The sequence below is a fragment of the Artemia franciscana genome, chromosome 7, assembly GCF_032884065.1.
Source record: "Artemia franciscana chromosome 7, ASM3288406v1, whole genome shotgun sequence".
In the NCBI taxonomy this organism is placed as follows: Eukaryota; Metazoa; Arthropoda; class Branchiopoda; order Anostraca; family Artemiidae; genus Artemia; species Artemia franciscana.
The window spans coordinates 5,219,445-5,241,789 of record NC_088869.1 but is presented as its reverse complement, the minus strand read 5'-3'; the positions used below and the strand labels follow the sequence as shown (position 1 = coordinate 5,241,789).

General features: G+C 34.7%; 1 protein-coding gene across 15 annotated transcripts in view; it reads left to right on the top strand.

Annotated features, from left to right (window-relative positions):
* Positions 1-22,345, top strand: part of LOC136028761 (hemicentin-1-like) — a 266,427-nt gene that overhangs the window by 110,684 nt on the left and 133,398 nt on the right. For all 15 annotated transcript variants that reach the window (XM_065706646.1, XM_065706644.1, XM_065706649.1 and 12 more), the window contains exon 5: positions 8,016-8,177. In XM_065706646.1, coding sequence (XP_065562718.1) covers positions 8,016-8,177 — 162 coding nt within the window. The remainder of the gene's footprint in view (positions 1-8,015; positions 8,178-22,345) is intronic.

The following is a 22,345-nucleotide window of genomic DNA, read 5'->3' as shown; positions in this document are numbered from 1 at the left end:
TATAATATAAAATGTACTATAATATAATATGAAATATACTATAATATAATATAAACTGTACTATAATGTAAAATGTTATAATACAAATTTACTATAATATAATATAAAATGCACTATATACAAAGGTACAGTAAAATATATATAAATATATATATATATATATAGTACAAAGGTACTATATATATAAATACAATAATAGATTCTTTCTAACTCTTGTGCCTGTTGAGCACTTATACATCCACAATGTCACTCTTTCCTTAATTGTCGAAATTATTGTCGAACAATAATTAATGTCGACATTATTCGACATTATTGTCGAACAATGTCGACAATATTATTGTCGACATTATTGTCGAATAATGTCAACAATAATAATGTCGACATATACGAAATTATTAATTGTCGAAGTTATAAATGTCGACAATATACTAAGAAAGTGTTAATTTTATCATTGGGCTGTTTCTTTAAGGATATCTTGATTTTGTTTTGATTGTCAGAATTATAATATATTAAGAAAAGGTTAAATTTCTAGTTGGTATGGTTTCATGTAAAGCAATGATTTGCTAGAATGTCAGCTATTATTAAAGATAAATTAGATATTTTTTCGATTTGTGGGGCTTGGGACTTTGAGGCAGGATTTGATTACTTTAGTTTCCAAGGAAGATAACAGTAGTGAATAAGCAAAATTTAGAGTTTAATTTTGTATGATATGATAGATAGAAAAAAGTAAGCTATTAGAAATAAAAAATAAGATTTTTTTTTCAAGCCCTAATGTTGTTTTGGATTTAAGCAACAATATTTAGGTGTTTTCAGCATTTTCTTGCCTAAAAGAATTAAAATAAGCTAAGAGATAGTTAACTTCAAAGTCGAAAAGCGAAATTCTACAAGCCCAACATATTACAATAATAAATAATGCATTAAATTTTTTTTCTGCCGCATAAGAATTTGATAATGAGTTGATCACAGTATATAACAAGAGCTAAAAGCTCATATGGCACTTGTGACGAGGCGAGAAGAGCTAAGAGCCAAGACATCATATGGTATGAGCTCTAACAAAATTCTATGAATCAATAGATTGATTTAAAAAGGAAAATCAGAGGCTTAATGCCGGTCCGGATTTAAAATGAGAGCTCTGAGTCACGATGTCCTTCTAAATATCAAAATTCATTAAGATCCGATCACCCACTCGTAAGTTATAAATACCTAATTTTTTCTAATTTTTCCCCTCTCTTTAGCCCCCCAGATGGTCGAATCTGGGAAAACGACTTTATCATGTCAAATTGTGCAGCTCCCTGACACGCCTATTAATTTTCATCGTCCTAGCACGCCCAGAAGCACCAAACTCTCCAAATCACTGAACCCCTCCGCCCAACTCCCCCAAAGAGAGCGAATCCAGTACGATTCTGTCAATCACGTATGAAGGACATTTGTTTATTCTATCCACCAAGCTTCATCCCAATTCCTACACTCCAAGTGTTTTTCCAAGATTTCCCCCTCAAACTCCCCCCAATGTCAAACAATCTGGTCGGGATTTGAAATAAGAGCTCTGAGACATGAATTATTTCTAAAAATCAAATTTCATTAAGGTCCAATCATCTATTCGTAAGATAAAAATACCCCAATTTTCACGTTTTCCAAGAATTCCGGTTTCCCCCTCCAACTCCCCCCAACGTCACAGGATCTGGTCGGAATTTAAATAAGAACTTTAAAGCACAAGATCCTTCTAAATATCAAATTTCATTAAGATCTGGTCACCCTTTCGTAACTTACAAATACCTCAATTTTCAAAATTACCCTCCCCTCCAATTCCACCAAAGAGAGCAGATCCGGTCCGGTTATGTCAGTCACGTATCTTCGACAGGTTTTTATTCTTCCCATCCAGTTTCATCCTGATCTCACCGCTTTAAGTATTTTCTAAGATTTCCGATCCCCGCAACTGCCCCCCCCCCAATTACGCTTGATCCGGTTGTGATTTGAAATAAGAGATCTGAGTTACAAGGTCCTTCTAAATGTGAAGTTTTATAAAGATCCGATCACTCCTTCGTAAGTTAAAAATACCTCATTTTTCTTATTTTTCAGAATTAACCCCCCCCCCCCAATAGATCGGGTCCGTTCCAATTATGTAAATCACGTATGTAAGACTTCTGCTTATTTTTCCCACCAAGTTTCATCCCGATCCCTCCAATCTAAGCGTTTTCCATGATTTTAGGTTCCCCCACCCCAAACTTCCCCCAACGTTACCAGATCCAGTCAGGATTTAAAATAAGAGCTTTGAGACACGATATCCTTCTAAATATCAAATTTCATTGAGATCCGATAACCCGTTCGTAAGTTAAAAATACCTAATTTTTTCTAATTTTTCAGAATTAACCCCTCCCCCAACTACCCCAAAGAGAGCGGATCCGTTCCGGTTATGTCAATCATGTATCTAGGACTCGTGATTATTTTTTCCACCAAGTTTCATCCCGATCCCTCCATTCTAAGTGTTTTTCAAGTTTTAGGTTTCCCCCTCCCAACTCCACCCCCAATGTCACCAGATCTGATCAGGTTTAAAATAAGAGCTCTGAGCCACGATATCCTTCTAAATATCAAATTTCATTGAGATCCGATCACCTGTTCGTAAGTTAAAAATACCTCATTTTTTCTAATTTTCAGAAATCCCCCCCCCCCCAACTATCCCAAAGAGAGCGGATCCATTCCGTTTATGTCAATCATGTATCTAGCACTTGTGTTTATTTTTCCCACCAAGTTTCATCCCGATCCCTCCACTCTAAGTGTTTTCCAAGTTTTAGGTTTCCCCTCCCAACTTCCCCCCCCATGTCACCAGATCCGGTCGGGATTTAAAATAAGAGCTCTAAGACACGATATCCTTCTAAACATCAAATTTCATTGAGATCCGATCACCCGTTTGTAAGTTAAAAATACCTCATTTTTTCTAATTTTTCAGAATTACCCCCTCCCCCCCACCCCCCAACTACCCCAAAGAGAGCGGATCCGTTCCGATTATGTCAATCATGTATCTGGGACTTGTGCTTGTTTTTCCCATCGAATTTCATCCCGATCCCTCCACTCTAAGTGTTTTCCGAGAATTTAGGTTTCCCCCCTCCAACTCCCCCAATGTCATCAGATCCAGTCGGGATTTAAAATAAGAGCTCTGAGACACAATATCATTTCAAACATCAAATTTCATTAAGATCCCATCACCCATTCATAAGTTAAAAATACTTCATTTTTTCTATTTTTTCCGAATTAACCGGCCCCCCACTCCCCCCCCCCCCCCAGATGGTCAAATTGAAAAAAGGACTATTTATGATTTAAGCTCCTGTCCCTGATACGCCTGCCAAATTTCATCTTCCTAGCTTACCTGGAAGTGCCTAAAGTAGCAAAACCGGGACCGACAGACAGACAGACCGACAGACAGACAGACCGACAGAATTGGCGATTGCTATATGTCACTTGGTTAATACCAAGTGCCATAAAAAGATGGATGACATTAGCCAATGTAAAAACTAGAGATGAGCAAGTCTTAATTTATCTAGGCAACCCTCATCTTCCTCAAGGGCATAAGTGTTATATCTATGGGGGCTCTTGGAGATACTCTGAAGTCTGAAAACTTCAACAGATTATAATTTGAAATCTGAGTTTATATTTTCAAAGATGAGGGCTAACCCACAGGAGCCCACTCCTATACACTGTTACTGCATTATACAAAGATTCTATCAGCCAATATGGGCTCCGACGATTGTAACGTGATGTAACGAATAACGTCATGTAACGAGCCTTCAAAAACAGGAGATTCACGGGTCTGATTTTGGTCTTAGGCTAATCTTCGAGATGATTCGAAGTTGAAATGGATGTTCAGCAATTATTTAATTTGACTTTTTTTGGGGAACCTGTCAAAACAAGATTAATCAGAGGCCCTCATAAAATATTAGGCTAATATTCAAAATGTACGTTAATATTTATTTCATATTTCACTTTTTAATTTAGTTTAATCTTAATTTATTTAATTTGGCTATAGTTTAAATTGTTATAATCCAATTTATATAGTTGCTTTCTATAACAATAATATGCCTTGAAATTTAGTTTTTTCTTGACACTGTTCAAAATGGTCCTTAAATATTCAATCTTAGCATATGGGAATCAGGCTAAGCTTAATATGACGAGCCCCACTCTCTCTTGAAAACTGAAAATACCTTCTTTAGGCATTGTGGTACCTTAGTGCAAGGAATTAGGGATACAAGTTTCGAGCTGCTCAGGAAAAAAACTGTTTTTAGCCCTTTTATTGGAGTAACAGGCAGAGAGGGTAAATATTTTACCCTCTCTGCCTCTTTTTTTGCAGAAAAACGGATTGGGCCCTTCTGGCAACTCCTGGCAGCAATGATTATTTTTTAAACCAGAAGAAAAACTGTTGTTGTACCGTTTTGATATCAGTATGTACCGTTTGTACCGTTGTACCGTTTGATATTCCTTAGAACTATAAATAGCTAAACCTCGTGTAAGGTCTCACACGAGGTCTCACACTCTGGTCTCACGTTTACTACTGTAACAATATTATCAATATAAATACCATCATCTAGAATTTTAAAGAAATATAGGACGTTTCGTTTGGTTAAGATGTTCTTTTGGAAGGTTTTATTAGTTTTCTAAGGCATTTCTATGTTAAGAAGCTTAATTTACAGAGACACTTGTCAAAGGAATACGAAGAAGCCACGAAGTAACAAACTGTCAAAGGCAAATAATTCACCTTAAATCGTAGGATCTCAGGCATGTGGTTCCTCAGCAGCCCACGAAAGATTAGCCTTCATTCCGAAAGCCTTTAGCCTTTAGCTCACGAAAGATTAGCCTTCATTCCGAGAGCCTTTAGCTCCTTAGCCAACGAAAGATTAGCCTTCACTTCTTTTAAGGTATTAAAAGGAGAATAGCCAAGGCATAGGGTGTTTTTATGGTTAAGGAAAGTTTGAAAGAACAGAAACATCAGTCTGGAGACCAAGATTAGAATATTGGAAGTTATAGTGATGACATTGGCCAAGTATGGCACTGGGAAGTGCCACGAATGATTAGCCTTTCAACCACGTCATATCTACTCTCCGGAATCATACTCCACGTAGTGGGAAAAACATTATGTATAGAAAAACCAGAACGTGTTGATATCATCCGCAGTTCCTAAATTGATTTCTAACACTGTAGCTAGAACACTGCTACCGCTATAAAAACGTTCCTTAAACAGTTGGGTGTTAAAGCTGATATAGACCAGTAAATACATTTCCACAAATTGTTTTGGAGAAGAGAATTTTAAGGCTCGCTGACAGAGCAAAATAGAACACTGTTTAGAACAAAAGAATAATCAGCTAATTATTCTTCTTAATTTATGAGGCATAAAAATTATGATAATATTGTAGTTTTATAGCTGGAAGTAGTTCAAAGGATTTTTAATTATATATGGGGTGGAAATGAGGGAATATCTTAATACGGATAGCTAGGATTGGGCGTGAGCATGAGATTTTTTTTTCTTCCTTTAAAAAAAGTACGCTAAATAAATTATAAAATTCATATTTTTCTTTACTAAACTTGCATGAACTCAGGACGGGAATCATAAATTTTGTTTTATCACTTTTTTTCAATGGTTAGGTTCTCAGGTTCTAAAATATTTGACATGCAGTTCGAAAGAACTTTCATTTTCAAATTAAGGAATAATGCTATATTAGCGCCATATTTTATTAGATGCGGAAAAATATATTTAGTTTTCGTAATTTTCGTCAGCTAGTTAAGCCCAAACTAAGAATCACCTAGCGTAGAATATAAAACTTGATAAAGATTATTTAACTCTCGTACGGATTCTTATCAAGCCCTTAAAGTGTTAATCTTTTTTCTTCAATTCGTATTGATTTGTCTTGTTTCTCCTAAAAGCCTTTTATTTACCCATCTCCTAACCTGTCATTCAATGTCACTTACGGCTTTACAAAAATATGTTGTTTTTTTGGAGCATGCAACGCATACGTACTTCGGTAAATAATCCCTTTTAGAATATACTGTCTTCAATGTTTAATCGTACTGATATAGCAAGCCAAAGAAATGGAATGGGGAAATGTTTTACATTAGCCTTTGTATTATAGCCTCTAATATCTTCTTAAGTTTCACAACTTTCACCTTAAACGCGTATAACAGATTCAACCACAGTTTTAAATAATTTCTAAGACCACTCATGCTTGTAGTCATCATTGTTTTGAGAGGGTTTATTATAAATTTAGTATTTTTGTTTTTAAGTTATTTTTTTGTCCTTAGAACTTTTATCTGTATTTTTATATTTTTTACTCTTTATTCACACTTGCTCACTGAGGACGGTTGAGCGGAAGTCTTAACCAATATATTTGTATATTCATCTTTATTTTTTACTTAATGGAAATATCTTCATTTTTTATTCTTCGCAATTTTCTGCATTTTGACCGCTGTTTAGTTTCGCAATATTTTACAAATATTTTAGCGCTCATTTTGCTCTAAATCACCGCAATATTTTACCATTTTCCGAATTGCGGTTGCTTCATTTTTTACAATGATTTTCACTATTTTCTGTTTTTCATTGTCGTTTTTACCAACAATCATTTTTACCAACTTAATTTTTATCGCAAATTAATATTAGCTGCCCTCCGAAATGCTCACTATTGTCTAGAAAGCGGTCAGGTTTAGGATGCGCTTATTTATCATTCCTTATTTGCAATGCCACGAAGGAAACTTACGCCCTATGTCATGTATCTAGGGGGCTAACCTCTGAGTTCACTTGTTTAAACCTATGGCAACCCTTAGCTTCCCAAGTAAGTATAATGAGAAAAACGCCGAGGGTCGTAAGATATGCTGAGATCCTTAATAATCAGAAGAAGAAGAATATAAAAAGAACTTCTTTCTCTGAGAGTCCGAAGATCTCGAAAAGGCTCAGACCATCCTACGATAGCTCGAAGACCATCGTCATAAACTATGATTAAATGTATTGGTACACTTCAAGAAGGAAAATTAGTCAAGTTTCATCAGAATTCAAATAGATGTCGTCCTTGTATAAGCTACCAAGCAAAAATTGAACTTGGTAGATTTGGCTATTACACAACCAGCGATTGAATGGTTGTGCCCAAAATAAAAAAAAAAACAACAAAAAATCAAAATCCTGCATTTTTTTATTCTATATTTCTGAAATTTAATAACCTAACCTTTAAAATTTTCTGCTTTTTCTGGTAAAGTCGAATACATTTTTCTGGTATGGAAATAAAAACGAAAAAGGCTAAAAAAAAGTAAAGACAAGCGAAAACCTTATATGAGTAAAACTTTATTTAGTTTCGCACTCGAGGGACACATTATGGCTGCTGTTCTGCAAAATATGTTATGTTGCATATGAATATATGTAACTATTGGTAGCCTTATATACTTCATATTATTAATCTAAATAAAAAATCTAGATTACTTTAGTCAAATTTTCAGGGCAATAAATAAAAAAATCTAGATTACTTTGGTCAATTTTCATTGCAGCCAGAGATAATCCGGAGTTATCTTCCATTATGGCTGCGGACACTTATGTGTCATCTTTGTCCTGTTTTTTTTTTTTTTTTTTTTTTTTGTTACCCACCTGAAACCGATTTTATGTAATTGTAATATTGATCTAAATAAAAACCTAAATTACCTCGGACATGTTTTAGGCCAGCCAGAGATAGTTACAACTTCTTAACACATTATGGCTGCGGTTATGGAAAATGTATTTTTGCCATATTTGCCCTATTGAGGGCAAAGATAGTCATAATTGTTCAATTTTTGCCAATCTTTTGTAATTTATAATATTAACCTAAATAGCAAACAAGATTGGTTTGGGCCATTTTTAGTCAAGCTAGAGATACAACTTTTTATTAGATCATGGCTGTGGCAAAATATGTTATGCACCATCTTTGCCCTACTATTTTTGATATGTAACAATGCTCAACCTTATGTAACTATAATATTAAAATAAAAAATCAAATTATTGCTTATCTTTTTAGGTGATTTAAGCGCTACTGTAGATCAGAGGGGAAACGAGATAGCAGTTAGTCGACTTGAAGTAGCATTATCAAGGGATGACCTGGGAGCAGAATGGGAATGTAGAGCGGAAACCCAGTTAATGGATTTTTCAGTCTCTGCTCATGTCAAAGTGGATGTTCACGGTAAGCTGAAACTTAATTTTATATTTTTGAGGTAGTGATTCTATTAAGCAATAGCATTGAAATAAACAGGGCAAATTTGGGGTATCGTATTCAAACAAAACAAACAAATCTTGCGCAACATGTTTATATACATTTATATCAAGTCTGGTTTCAAACTAGGCATGGCCCCTACGCATATGAACTTGTGGGGCTCCTTGGAAAGGGCCTATTATATAAATTCGTCGAAGTAATTAAAGAAGGAACGTCAAATCAAAGTCTTTCTTCACACTTAAAATTTTAGACCGATACCCGTTATCCTTTCCAAATGGTTCTTAAATAAGGGTGCAAAAGAAGGCTGGGTTTTTCATTGGATTATAACATTTGTGTTTTTTTGGGGGGTTAGACACAAATTTTTCACAATTTGAGTCTTTTTGCAAAGACAGTTTTTTATTTAAGAGCCTTTCATACAAAGAAAAATAGATGAATAAAGAAAAATAAAGAAATTACAAAAGAAAAAGGAATATTAAAAAGTATGAAGATGCAGTATAAAGAAAAGAAGATGAAAAAACATTAAACGCAAAGAATAGTTAAAAACAAAGCAAACAACTTGATCAAACAGTCCGTGGTAACGAACTGTAGTAAGGAGCGACCCGGCTCAATAGTAACCAAAACTCTAAAAAATGGAATTTTGATACCAATAGCTACATCAAAAGAATCGCATTTTAATGCTGGTTTTAAATATATAAGTTTCATCAAGTTTAGTCTTACCCATCAAAAGTTACGAGCCTGAGAAAATTTGCGTTATTTTAGAAAATAGGGGGAAACGCCCCCTAAAAGTCATAGAATCTTAACGAAAATCACACCATCAGATTCAGCGTATCAGAGAACCCTACTGTAGAAGTTTCGAGCTCCTATCTACAAAAATGTGGAATTTTGCATTTTTTGCCAGAAGGCAGATCACGGATGCGTGTTTATTTGTTTTTTTGTTTTTTTGTTTTTTTGTTTTTTTTTTTTTTTCCCCAGGGGTGATCGTATCGACCCAGTTGTCCTAGAATGTTGCAAGAGGGCTCATTCTAACGGAAATGAAAAGTTCTAGTGCCCTTTTTAAGTGACCAAAAAAATTGGAGGGCACCTAGGCCCCCTCCCACGCTAATTATTTTCCCAAAGTCAACGGATCAAAATTCTGAGATAGCCATTTTATTCAGCGTAGTCAAAAAACCTTATAACTATGTCTTTGGGGACGACTTACTCCCCCACAGTCCCCGTGGGAGGGGCAACAAGTTACAAACTTTGACCTGTGCTTACATATAGTAATGGTTATTGGGAAGTATACAGGCGTTTTCAGGAGGATTTTTTTGGTTTGGGGGAGGGGTTGAGAAGAGGGGGATATGCTGGGGGAACTTTCCTTCGAGAATTTGTAATGGGAGAAGAAAATTTCCATGAAGGGAGAGCAGGATTTACTAGCATTATTAAAAAAAAAAACAATTAAAAAATAAAAGTGAAAAAGCTTTTTCAGCTGGAAGTAAGGAACAGCAATAAAACTTAAAACAAACAGAAATTATTACCCATATGAGGGGCTCACCTCCTTCTAATACCTCGCTCTTTACGCTAAAGTATTTTCGGTAATTTCAACTACTTATTCTACGGCTTTTGTGATTCAGGGGGTCATTCTTAATGAATTGGGATAAAATTTAAGCTTTCGTGTAAAGAGCGAGGTACTGACGATGGGGCGAATCCCCTCATATATGTAATAAAAACATGAGAATACAAAAGTTCTTTACGTAAGCTAATTTATAAGTTACGTAAATCTTTTACCAATAAAAAGATTCGTAAAAAATTAAAAGTTCTAGTTGCCTTTTTAATTAACCAAAAATCGGGGGGCAACTAGGCTTCGTCCCCCGCTCTTTTTTTCTCAAAATCATTCGATCAAAATTATGAGAAAGCCATTGAGCCAAAAAAAAAATATGCAAATTTCGTTTTGATCATTTTCCTCTGCGGAGAGCCAAAATCAAAACATGCATTGATTCAAAAACGTTCAGAAATTAAATAAAAAAAACAAGTTTTTTCAACTGAAAGTAAGGAGTGACATCAAAACTTAAAACGCACAGAAATTACTTCGTATATGAAAGAGGCTGCTTCCTCATCAACGCCCCGCTCTTTACGCTAAAGTTTTTTACTGTTTTAGAAAGAAGAATTGAGAGAAAGAGTCAAACTTTAGCGTAAAGAGCGGGGCGTTGATGAGGAAGCAGCCTCTTTCATATACGAAGTAATTTCTGTGCGTTTTAAGTTTTGATGTCACTCCTTACTTTCAGTTGAAAAAACTTGTTTTTTTTATTTAATAAAATTCAAGGTCAGTACAAAGACCCTGGTGCGACGAAGTGCTGCACAAAGACGGGTTATCTAACTTCAAAAATCGAATAAGGATACACTGAAAAATACAACAAATTCTTAGATAACGGTCACTACGTCTTAGATTAACGGTCTCTTAGATAACGGTCTTAGATTAACGGTCATTAATGAAGACTAAGGATGGGGCAGGTTTCTTTTAACGAGTGTTTTGAATAGAAAATTGAACTGTATATCTACGAGTCAGCTTATAACTTTGGGATTTAATTCTTAGATGATATGTTCAGTGAAAGTAATGTTTTATTCAATAAATGAGTGTCAATAATCGTCAATAAATGACGTTTCTTTCATGGACATTTAATTTGACGTTTTATTCATTGACATGTCGTTAGCATTTAGATTAAATTGAAAGTAAATTCAATTTGATTACTTAAATTATTTGTTTAGACACTGACATCTAATGAAGCTCCTTATTGACATTTGGAAACTAAATGAAATTTAATTCTTCCGTACTTATTTCATATTATATCAAACTGGCATATAATTTGATTTGATTGCTTAGATGATATGTTCAGTGAAAGCAATATTTTAGTCATTAAATGAATGTCAATAATTGTCAATAAATGACTTTTTTTCATGGACATTTAATTTGACATTTCATTCATTGACATGTTATTAGCATTTAAATTAAATTGAAATTAAATTCAATTTGATTACTTAAGTTATTTGTTGAGACACTGACATTAAACGAAGCTCCTTATTGACATTTGGAAACTAAATGAAGTTTAATTCTTCCGCACTTATTTTATATTATATCAAACGGGCATCTAATTTGATTTGATTGCTTATAATATATGTTCAGATCAGGAATATTGCAGTAAAGTCTAGTAAAATTTGTGAAAATAAATGACATTTAATTTGCTTCATGGACTTTTAACATGACATTTAATTCAGTGACACGCTATTGGCATTTAAATTAAATTTTTGCTGAGTTTAGTTTGATAGCTGGGATTCTATGTTCAGACTACAAATATTTTAATGAAGCTCCTTCTTGAAATTTAGAAAGTAATGGGCATTTAATTCTTTTCATTGACATTTAATTTGAAATTAATTCTTTGACGTTTCCTTAACAATTAAATCGAATTGGTATCTAAGTCGATTTGATTGCTTGAATCATATATTCGGATCAAGGATATTTTAGTGGAGTTCCTTAGTGAAACTGGAAAAATAAGTGACATTTTAATTATTTCATTCACATTTAAATTAAATTTGTATAGAATTTAATTTGATGGCGTTGATGATGTATTAAGAACACGGATATTTCAGTGAAGTTCCTTAGTGAAATTGGAAAAATAAATGACACTTAATTGGTTTCAACCACATTCAAACTGACGTTTTATTCGTTGACAAATCATTGAAATTTAAATTAGATTGAAACTAGATTCGATTGTCTAGATGATATGTTCAAACCATGAATATATTGGCGAAGCGCCTTAGCAACGTTGGTAAAATAAATGACATTCAGTTAATTTCGCTGAAATTGACTTCACCAGCGAAGTTATTTAGTAACACTAAAGATACAGTGACGTTGAATTGGCTTGACAACATATTTCTGACGATTCCACATTCGATAATTTTCTCCTTCTTTTGTGTATTTGTGTGCTGACAGCTTAATATTGCTGATGTTTTGTATCTGATAAGTAAAGTAATATATTATCGACTCCTGAGGTATAATAAGCACAATTAGGAGCAAAATCACTGGAACTGGAATAATATTTTAATCTTATCACAGAGAAACAGAGGGACTACTTGTAAAAAATCTTGTGATTCAAAAATTTGTTGTCCTTGTTAACGGCTCAACATTTTACACAAGAGAACCAATCAAATTTTAAAAAGGTCGTGGCTATTTCTCTTTAGAAATTACGTTTCCTCATGAAACAACGGGGTCGCCTTGAAATATGCGTCATTGACGTGTACTAACGAAATTAAAGGACACTTTTAACACGGAATTATGGGATATGTTTTAGTTATCTTCGATTTTATTTTTTTACCATCTCTAATTTTATTCCAAATTTCATTTTAAGCTCATTTTGTCATATCTCCCTGTCATTTTATATGTAAAAGTTGTCGTGCATTAATTTTTGTGACCAATTACTCTAGCTCTTCACAAATATTTTGTAGAATGAAGGTGAAATTTTATTCCTCTTCTTTGGAATTCTGGAGTGGATTCTATCGTTGGTAAACAAGGTGAAAAGAAGGGGAAACTGGGGATCTTCGTGTACTAATCCTTATTGGACAATTAGGAGTAGAGGTGACATTTTTCCACTTGTCTTCACCAGTACACAGCGGACCTGAGGGAAAAGTTGTTCTTAGGATATGTTTTCTTTCTTTTCTTTGGGCTTTATTGTAAGGAAATGATGTAGCGGGGAGATTTGAATTTTCACGCCACGAAATAACTAAATAATCCGCATGGGTGCCATAAATCAAAATAGCTAAATTGGAGGCATACTCAGGCAATCGGTTAGTTAAGTGTGGGTGGCTCGGAGTCTTGGATCTGCATTCCAAACATAAAAAACAATTCCAATATGTGAATAAAAACCAGGCATAATACCTCGACGGCCATGGCTTTACATAAAGCTGTATGAATTGTGGCTATATATTGTCAGTGTTTGATTGAGTATTAGGTGCTTTATGCTCAAATAGCAACTCTGGATTGCGTAATTTTGGTTTTTTGATATTCATGAAATTCATTGGGGACGTAAAATGAAGAGAATAAACTTTTACTCCTAAAATGGCTATCAAAGGGTAAAGAGACACTATTTGGCGGGAAAGGAGCAGGGTTGCCAACAGCCGATCTCTAAAAAGAGTGCAAGTCAAGACCAAAAAAGAGTGATTTTTCAAAAAAAGAGAGTAAGTAAAAAAAATTTCGCGCTGAAGTAAAAAAGAGTGCATTTTGCATGAAAAGTGTGCAAGTGGGCAACCCTGATCCTTGGGTTAAATGCAATTCTTACGGAATTGCCAACTACTGACGCTCAAAGCAAATGAAAACTGACACCCAAAAAGAGTGATTTTAACTCTTCTGCATCCTCTCTGATGTAAAAAAGAGTGCATTTTACGCGAAAATTTTGCAAGTGGGCAACTTGGTAAGAAAAGGGTAGACAACTACCCCTCTACGTTTTGAAAAACATTTTTTTTTTTTTTACTTTCATTGAAAAAATAAAGGTGTCCCCCTCCTTAGATCATTAAAGACACTTTTTTTTATCTTCATAAAAAAATTATAATAACAAAACAAAAATCCTTGCTTACCCTCTATATTTCCGTGTATTGTCGCCAGCGACAACATGCATTGCAAAGCGACAACATACTTGCTAAGAATTATGCACAAGATAACCAGTCAAAGAGAAAAATTTGTCTTTCGGTTGATTTTACTGGCTTAACATTTTACAAAGGGGAATAAATGAACCCACAGCGACTTAAAAAAGCGGGATTATTGGCCCTTTTCGGCATATGCTCGAGGAATGTGATTGCCAGCGACGAAGCCTTTCCATAACAAACACCAAAAACAAGAAGAACAATAGGGATTTTCTCAAGACAGTGGGAAACAAATTAGAATGTATGTTTCGGTCCTATGTCCAAGGGCCGTCATCAGCAATACAAAAATATATAAGAAGAAAAAACCTACAAGAGGAAATGCTCTATCCATAAATTTAATTAAAAATGACCTTAAAAAATATTATAAAAACCAATAGATATTAACACAGAACCTGTCAAACAGTTCGTGGTAACGAACTGTAGTAAGGAGCGACCCGGCTCAATAGTAACCAAAACTCTAAAAAATGGAATTTTGATACCAATAGCTACGTCAAAAGAATCGTATTTTAATGCTGATTTTAAATATTTAAGCGTCATCAGTTTAGTCCTACCCATCAAAAGCTACGAGCCTTCGAAAATTTGCCTTATTTTAGAAAATAGGGGGAAACACCCCCTAAACGTCATAGAATCTTAACGAAAATCACACCATCAGATTCAGCGTATCAGAGAACCCTACTGTAGAAGTTTCAAGCTCCTATCTACAAAAATGTGGAATTTTGTATTTTTTGCCAGAAGACAGATCACGGATGCGTGTTTATTTGTTTGTTTGTTTGTTTTTTTTCCCAGGGGTGATCGTATCGACCCAGTTGTCCTAGAATGTTACAAGAGGGTTCATTCTAAAGGAAATGAAAAGTTCTAGTTCCCTTTTTAAGTGACCAAAAAAACTGGAGGGCACCTAGGCCCCCTCCCACGCTAATTATTTTCCCAAAGTCAACGGATCAAAATTCTGAGATAGCCATTATATTCAGCGTAGTCGATAAACCTTATAACTTTGTCTTTGGGGACGAATCCCCCACAGTCCTCGTGGGAGGGGGTACAAGTTAAAAACTTTGACCAAGGCTTACATATAGTAATGGTTATTGGAAAGTTTACAGGCGTTTTCAGGAGGATTTTTTGTTGGGGGGAGGGGATGAGAAGAGGGGGATATGCTGGGGGAACTTTCCATCGAGGAATTTGTCATGGGGGAAGAAAATTTCCATGAAGGGAGCGCAGGATTTACTAGCATTATCTAAAAAACAATGAAAAAATAAAAATGAAAAAGTTTTTTTCAGCTGGAAGTAAGGAGCAGCATTAAAACTTAAAACGAACAGAAACTATTACCCATATGAGGGGCTAACCTCCTCCTAATACCTCGCTCTTTACGCTAAAGTATTTTTAGTAATTTCAAGCATTTATTCTACGACTTTTGTGATTCAGGGTCATTGTTAATGAATTGGGACAAAATTTAAGCTTTAGTGTAGAGAGCGAGGTACTGACGAGGGGGCAAACCCCCTCATATATGTAATAGAAACATGAGAATACAAAAGTTCTTTACATAAGCTAATTTATAAGTTACGTATATATTTTACTAATAAAAAGATTCGTAAAAAATTAAAAATTCTATTTGCCTTTTTAATTAACCAAAAAATCGGAGGGCAACTAGGCTTCCTCCCCCGCTCTTTTTTTCTCAAAATCATTCGATCAAAATTATGAGAAAGCCATTTAGCTCAAAAAAATAAATATGCAAATTTCGTTTTAATTATTCCTCTGCGGAGAGCCAAAATCAAAATATGCATTGATTCAAAAACGTTCTGAAATTAAATAAAAAAACAATTTTTTTTTTAACTGAAAGTAAGGAGCGACATTAAAACTTAAAACGAACAGAAATTACTTCGTATATAAAAGGGGCTGCTTCCTCATCAACGCCTCGCTCTTTACGCTAAAGTTTTTTACTGTTTTAAAAGAAGAGTTGAGAGAAAGAGTCAAACTTTAGCCTGAAGAGCGGGGCGTTGATGAGGAAGCAGCCTCTTCATATACGAAGTAATTTCTGTTCGTTTTAAGTTTTAATGTCGCTCCTTACTTTCAGTTAAAAAAACTTGTTTTTTTTATTTAATCACAAATAGACCTATAAGATCAGCAGCGAAAAAAGCTAGGCTGGCATTAAAAACCTTTTTTTAAATCATTTTCTTTCATTTCATTGAATTGCCTCGTTTCATAACAATTTATTTTTCAGTCCTGGTTGAACTTCGCTGAGGTAAGGATGCTGGGACTGTTTTTGAAAAACTTTTCATTTTAGTTTTATTGATTTTATCCTGTTGCAAGTTTTTTCTTCTTATATATTTTTGTATTGCTGAGGACGGCCCTTGGACGTAGGGACGAAATATTCACTCTAATTTGTTTCCCACTGTCTTGAGAAATTCTCTATTGTTCTTCTTGTTTTTGGTGTTTGGAATGTGATTGCCTTACGAAAGTTCGCCTCAGACGAAACCAATGACATTAAAAACAGTTTTTTACCACGGAATCTTAGAAAACTAATATCTCTTTTTCTCTTTCATTCGCCGAAGACAACTGGATAATCTCGTTGTCTCTAGCAACTTTTCATTCTTGAAGTTCTGAGCTAGGGAAATGAGGCATTATTTGCTTTTTGTGATTCTGCATTTTGAGGAAGATAAGATCATTTGTAATGATCTCCTGTTAGAAAGTTATCTACCAAACTTCCTTGACAAAGTTTGTCAGATCTAAGGATCTAGCGTGGATTCTAAAGTTTGCGGTCTCTAGTCCCAGACGAAATTCCTGGGATTATGTTTCATAATGGATTTTAAGAGATTCACTATCCTCATTTGAGGACAAAAATTCTTGTGCAGTCCTTGCTCGAGGTTAAGAATACTTTTTATGTCGCATTTTATCACAGTCTCAGTGTTCACTATCCTCACTTGAGGACAATTCACTATCCTCATTTGAGGACAAAAATTCTTGTGCAGTCCTTGCTCGAGGTTAAGAATACTTTTTATGTCGCATTTTATCACAGTCTCAGTGTTCACTATCCTCACTTGAGGACAATTCACTATCCTCATTTGAGGACAAAAATTCTTGTGCAGTTCTTGCTCGAGGTTAAGAATACTTTTTATGTCGCATTTTATCACAGTCTCAGTGTTCACTATCCTCACTTGAGGACAATTCACTATTCTCATTTGAGGACAAAAATTCTTGTGCAGTCCTTGCTCGAGGTTAAGAATACTTTTTATGTCGCATTTTATTACAGTCTCAGTGTTCACTATCCTCACTTGAGGACAATTCACTATCCTCATTTGAGGACAAAAATTCTTGTGCAGTCCTTGCTCGAGGTTAAGAATACTTTTTATGTCGCATTTTATCACAGTCTCAGTGTTCACTATCCTCACTTGAGGACAATTCACTATCCTCATTTGAGGACAAAAATTCTTGTGCAGTCCTTGCTCGAGGTTAAGAATACTTTTTATGTCGCATTTTATCACAGTCTCAGTGTTCACTATCCTCACTTGAGGACAATTCACTATCCTCATTTGAGGACAAAAATTCTTGTGCAGTCCTTGCTCGAGGTTAAGAATACTTTTTATGTCGCATTTTATCACAGTCTCAGTGTTCACTATCCTCACTTGAGGACAATTCACTATCCTCATTTGAGGACAAAAATTCTTGTGCAGTCCTTGCTCGAGGTTAAGAATACTTTTTATGTCGCATTTTATCACAGTCTCAGTGTTCACTATCCTCACTTGAGGACAATTCACTATCCTCATTTGAGGACAAAAATTCTTGTGCAGTCCTTGCTCGAGGTTAAGAATACTTTTTATGTCGCATTTTATCACAGTCTCAGTGTTCACTATCCTCACTTGAGGACAATTCACTATCCTCATTTGAGGACAAAAATTCTTGTGCAGTCCTTGCTCGAGGTTAAGAATACTTTTTATGTCGCATTTTATCACAGTCTCAGTGTTCACTATCCTCACTTGAGGACAATTCACTATTCTCATTTGAGGACAAAAATTCTTGTGCAGTCCTTGCTCGAGGTTAAGAATACTTTTTATGTCGCATTTTATCACAGTCTCAGTGTTCACTATCCTCACTTGAGGACAATTCACTATCCTCATTTGAGGACAAAAATTCTTGTGCAGTCCTTGCTCGAGGTTAAGAATACTTTTTATGTCGCATTTTATCACAGTCTCAGTGTTCACTATCCTCACTTGAGGACAATTCACTATCCTCATTTGAGGACAAAAATTCTTGTGCAGTCCTTGCTCGAGGTTAAGAATACTTTTTATGTCGCATTTTATCACAGTCTCAGTGTTCACTATCCTCACTTGAGGACAATTCACTATCCTCATTTGAGGACAAAAATTCTTGTGCAGTCCTTGCTCGAGGTTAAGAATACTTTTTATGTCGCATTTTATCACAGTCTCAGTGTTCACTATCCTCACTTGAGGACAATTCACTATTCTCATTTGAGGACAAAAATTCTTGTGCAGTCCTTGCTCGAGGTTAAGAATACTTTTTATGTCGCATTTTATCACAGTCTCAGTGTTCACTATCCTCACTTGAGGACAATTCACTATCCTCATTTGAGGACAAAAATTCTTGTGCAGTCCTTGCTCGAGGTTAAGAATACTTTTTATGTCGCATTTTATCACAGTCTCAGTGTTCACTATCCTCACTTGAGGACAATTCACTATCCTCATTTGAGGACAAAAATTCTTGTGCAGTCCTTGCTCGAGGTTAAGAATACTTTTTATGTCGCATTTTATCACAGTCTCAGTGTTCACTATCCTCACTTGAGGACAATTCACTATCCTCATTTGAGGACAAAAATTCTTGTGCAGTCCTTGCTCGAGGTTAAGAATACTTTTTATGTCGCATTTTATCACAGTCTCAGTGTTCACTATCCTCACTTGAGGACAATTCACTATCCTCATTTGAGGACAAAAATTCTTGTGCAGTCCTTGCTCGAGGTTAAGAATACTTTTTATGTCGCATTTTATCACAGGCTCAGTGTATGTAATCTTGAATTAGCATGAAAATCAGAGAGTTTTATCCAAAAGCTTAACTGAGTTTCAGAGCAACTCATTAAAATAATCTTAAAGAACGTCAAACTTGCGTTTTGTTAAAAGTTTTTAAATTAATTATCATGACAGTCGATGTACTTTTGCCTTCTGTGTTAGCAAGCTGAATCAGTTGATCATCTATTAGTGGAGTGTCCAGTTTCTGGGTTCCATAGGCGAACTGGATAAATAAAAATGCTTGAAAAAGTCTCAGCTGGTATAGGAGCTGCAACGCAAGAAGGTGACTAGCCTCAGTTTCCAATGTTTGACCAACAGAAACAGCCGCAGAGCTCTTTATAGCTACTTATTGTAGATCAATAAAAAAAATCTTAAAAAGGCTCAAAGAAAAATAAATTGCCATAGAAAACCTAAAACGAGCTAAAACCAACTTCTATATTAAAGCGACCACAAATACTATCAGTGAATAAATGATACCCAAAATGAACAGAAATTAAAATAAATAATTACATCAAACGTAAAAGATATGAGATACTAATGTAGATGAATAAATGAATCCTAGAAGGATTAAGTATGAAACTGAAGAATGAAGCCAAACTTAAAAATGACGGAAATTACTCGAAACATGAATAGAGCTAGTGTCTTCATTCTAAACCTTATAAAGGCTATTGTGTGATTGGCTTTTTGTTGAAAATTAAACATATTTTCAAAGGTGTTTTTTAATTTTGCAATACAGAGCCTAAAGCATGCGATACGTTTTATCGTATAAAAATATTTAAAAATTAATTACTTAATTATTAATATTCACTTAATTATTAATAATGATTAAAATTATTATTAATCGTTATGTAATTACTATTATTTGGACTATCAAAGACAAAAGATTCACGAGTGTATGCATTCAGATCTGAAATATTGCTGCTATTCGTTTAATTTTAATTGGTAATTTTCCCCAGCCAATTTTTGAGAACCAGTCCTTGTAATCAGCTCAGTTGCTTTAAAAAAAGTACCTTTTGTAAAGTGCATGGTACTCGGGGAGTCTTCGTGAAAAGGAGGATTAATTGTCATTATCATAATCATCACAAATGCTCTTATACTCTTCTAAAGCCATTTCTTAAAACAAATCTAGTTCTTTAAGTTCAATTTTATAAAGTGCACCCCTAGAGGCAGAAAAAGCTCTTTGCCCGTTTCAAAAAAAGGTAATCTAATTTCACCATTGGCTTTTGGCAAGGAAATAAAATTTTGAAGGGTCACATCCTAAATTGCCCCTTCTGAAATGTTTCCTTTTCCTTCATTCGCGGATGTACACTCATACTTCTTTTCCTGGTTTTTGAATTTCTAGAGTCCACTTATCCATGATTTCTACCTGTGTTGTCCTTTGTAAGGACATTCTAACTCTGAAACAATTATATGTCAAATTTTTAGCTTTTTTCATGGGGACAACAACTAAAACGTCGTGTGTAACAATAAGATTTAGAAATAGCCAGTTAATTTTATTGCAAAACAAATTTCTGAGAATATGTCAATGAATTCATCTAATAATGAATAAACGTTTTCTGGAATAGGCTTATTCAATCATAGCAGCACTAAGAAAGTATTGTGGCTCCCCCCTTCAATGTAGACTAAAATCCTGGCCTGATGCAACCCAACCTGCATATGAAATGTCGAGAAACTTGTCTATTGACATTTACTAAATAAAAACCCCATTCTCTTAAGCTTCAGTAAATGTTTCACTGTAATTAACCACTGTAGAAGAGATGACAGAAAATCATCTATCATACACTAGTGCGTGACTAACTGCTGGCAAAGGTCCCTAACAATGAAGTGGCGCATGCTAAGCCACGAATGGACCTTGGAAAAACAAGACCTATAAATCATATAGCTAATATTAGTAATTTGGGAGATTTTTTCGTTGTTCCCTTTTTCAGGGAAACTAGACTAATCTGTAACATTTTAAGAGACAGCGTTCGCCAATAAAAGTGAATAAAAGGCTTTCGGATCGCTATATGTTACGTGAAAGATAGCCAATCAACAGGGAATTTTGTGAAATCTGTATTTCTACCTCGGGTACAATTATTAAACCAAAAGGGGTCGTCAGGGTTAGGAAAATCAAATATTTTGACGGACTGCCTCTAATCCTGTGCCTGAATCATCCACTTGTGTCCTTTTACATGACAAAATGGGCTGAAATCGTACATAATAGCTCACTAGAGCCCAGAGGTTCTCATGAGCATCCTAACGAGAGAAAAACGGTCCAAAATACCATCTTTGGACGATATTCTTGAATTGGTTGTCCTAGTTGTAGGTTCGAAGCACCCCCTTGTGGCCCTTTATAGAACAGGCCGGATTGGAATCAGACATTAAGGTTGACAAGGATCATGCAAGTTTTCATGAGGGTTCTACAAAGAATAAACCAGTCAAAAATAGCGTCTTCGGTTGACACTTTTCAACATCTGGCCCTAGCTTCAGGCTACAATAGTACTTAATATGACGAATTAAGAGAAACTTAAGATGAAACTTAATATTAAGAGAAACTTAATATGACACAGCGGACTGGATTCGTGCATAAGTACTGACGATAGAGTTTCCAGGAGCTTCCTAATAAGAATAAAAAAGGTCGTAAAAGGTATCTTTGATCGATAGTCTTCAATTGATGGCCCTATTATATCTTTCTAAGCGTTAGAAAGCGATTCGTTTTTGCCGACTCTTTCACTAGACAATCTGCTTTGAAAATCAAAGTCTGTAATTGTGTCATTTTCTGTATACAACCTTACTGCTAGCTTCGGTATTTGCTAGGGCACGTGGATCAATACCGGTACTGGGGTCGACTGAAAGCACATAGGTAGAAAAGGAATGGCTTACTTAGTGGAATGGCTTACTAACAGAAGTTACCCCACCTAAGAAATCAACTAGATGATTATCAGGTCGATTGGTGGTTAGTTCATAAAAAAAAGATAATTTGTAGACATATAATTCCTTCGCTAGACAGGGAAATTATTTCCATCTTCGCAGAAACGTTTTTGCTGGTGTACCAAAGTATACTTTTTTCATTTTTATTATGAAACGTCTTTACAGGTGTAATAAATTTCATTTAATTTTTTCTCTTATATCATTAAAGTATTCATATTCTGAAACTTTTTATATAAAAATCTAGTAATATTCTGAAAGGTTTAATATAAATATGTTTAATATTATACTAATATGACACATTTATGCTGGTGTGCCGAGTTTATAGTTTTTTCTCGGTTCTATCAGAGCAGAAATGTTTTTGCTGGTATACCTTAATTATACTTTTTTATGTCTATCATAGTAATATCAATATTATGAAAAGTTTAATAAAAGAATGCTTATCATGAAACTAATATGAAACATTTTTATGGTGTGCCAAAATTATTGTTTTTATTTTTATTAGAACATCGTTAGTAGCTTACTTTGAAACATTTAGCATGAAGTTAACGTGAA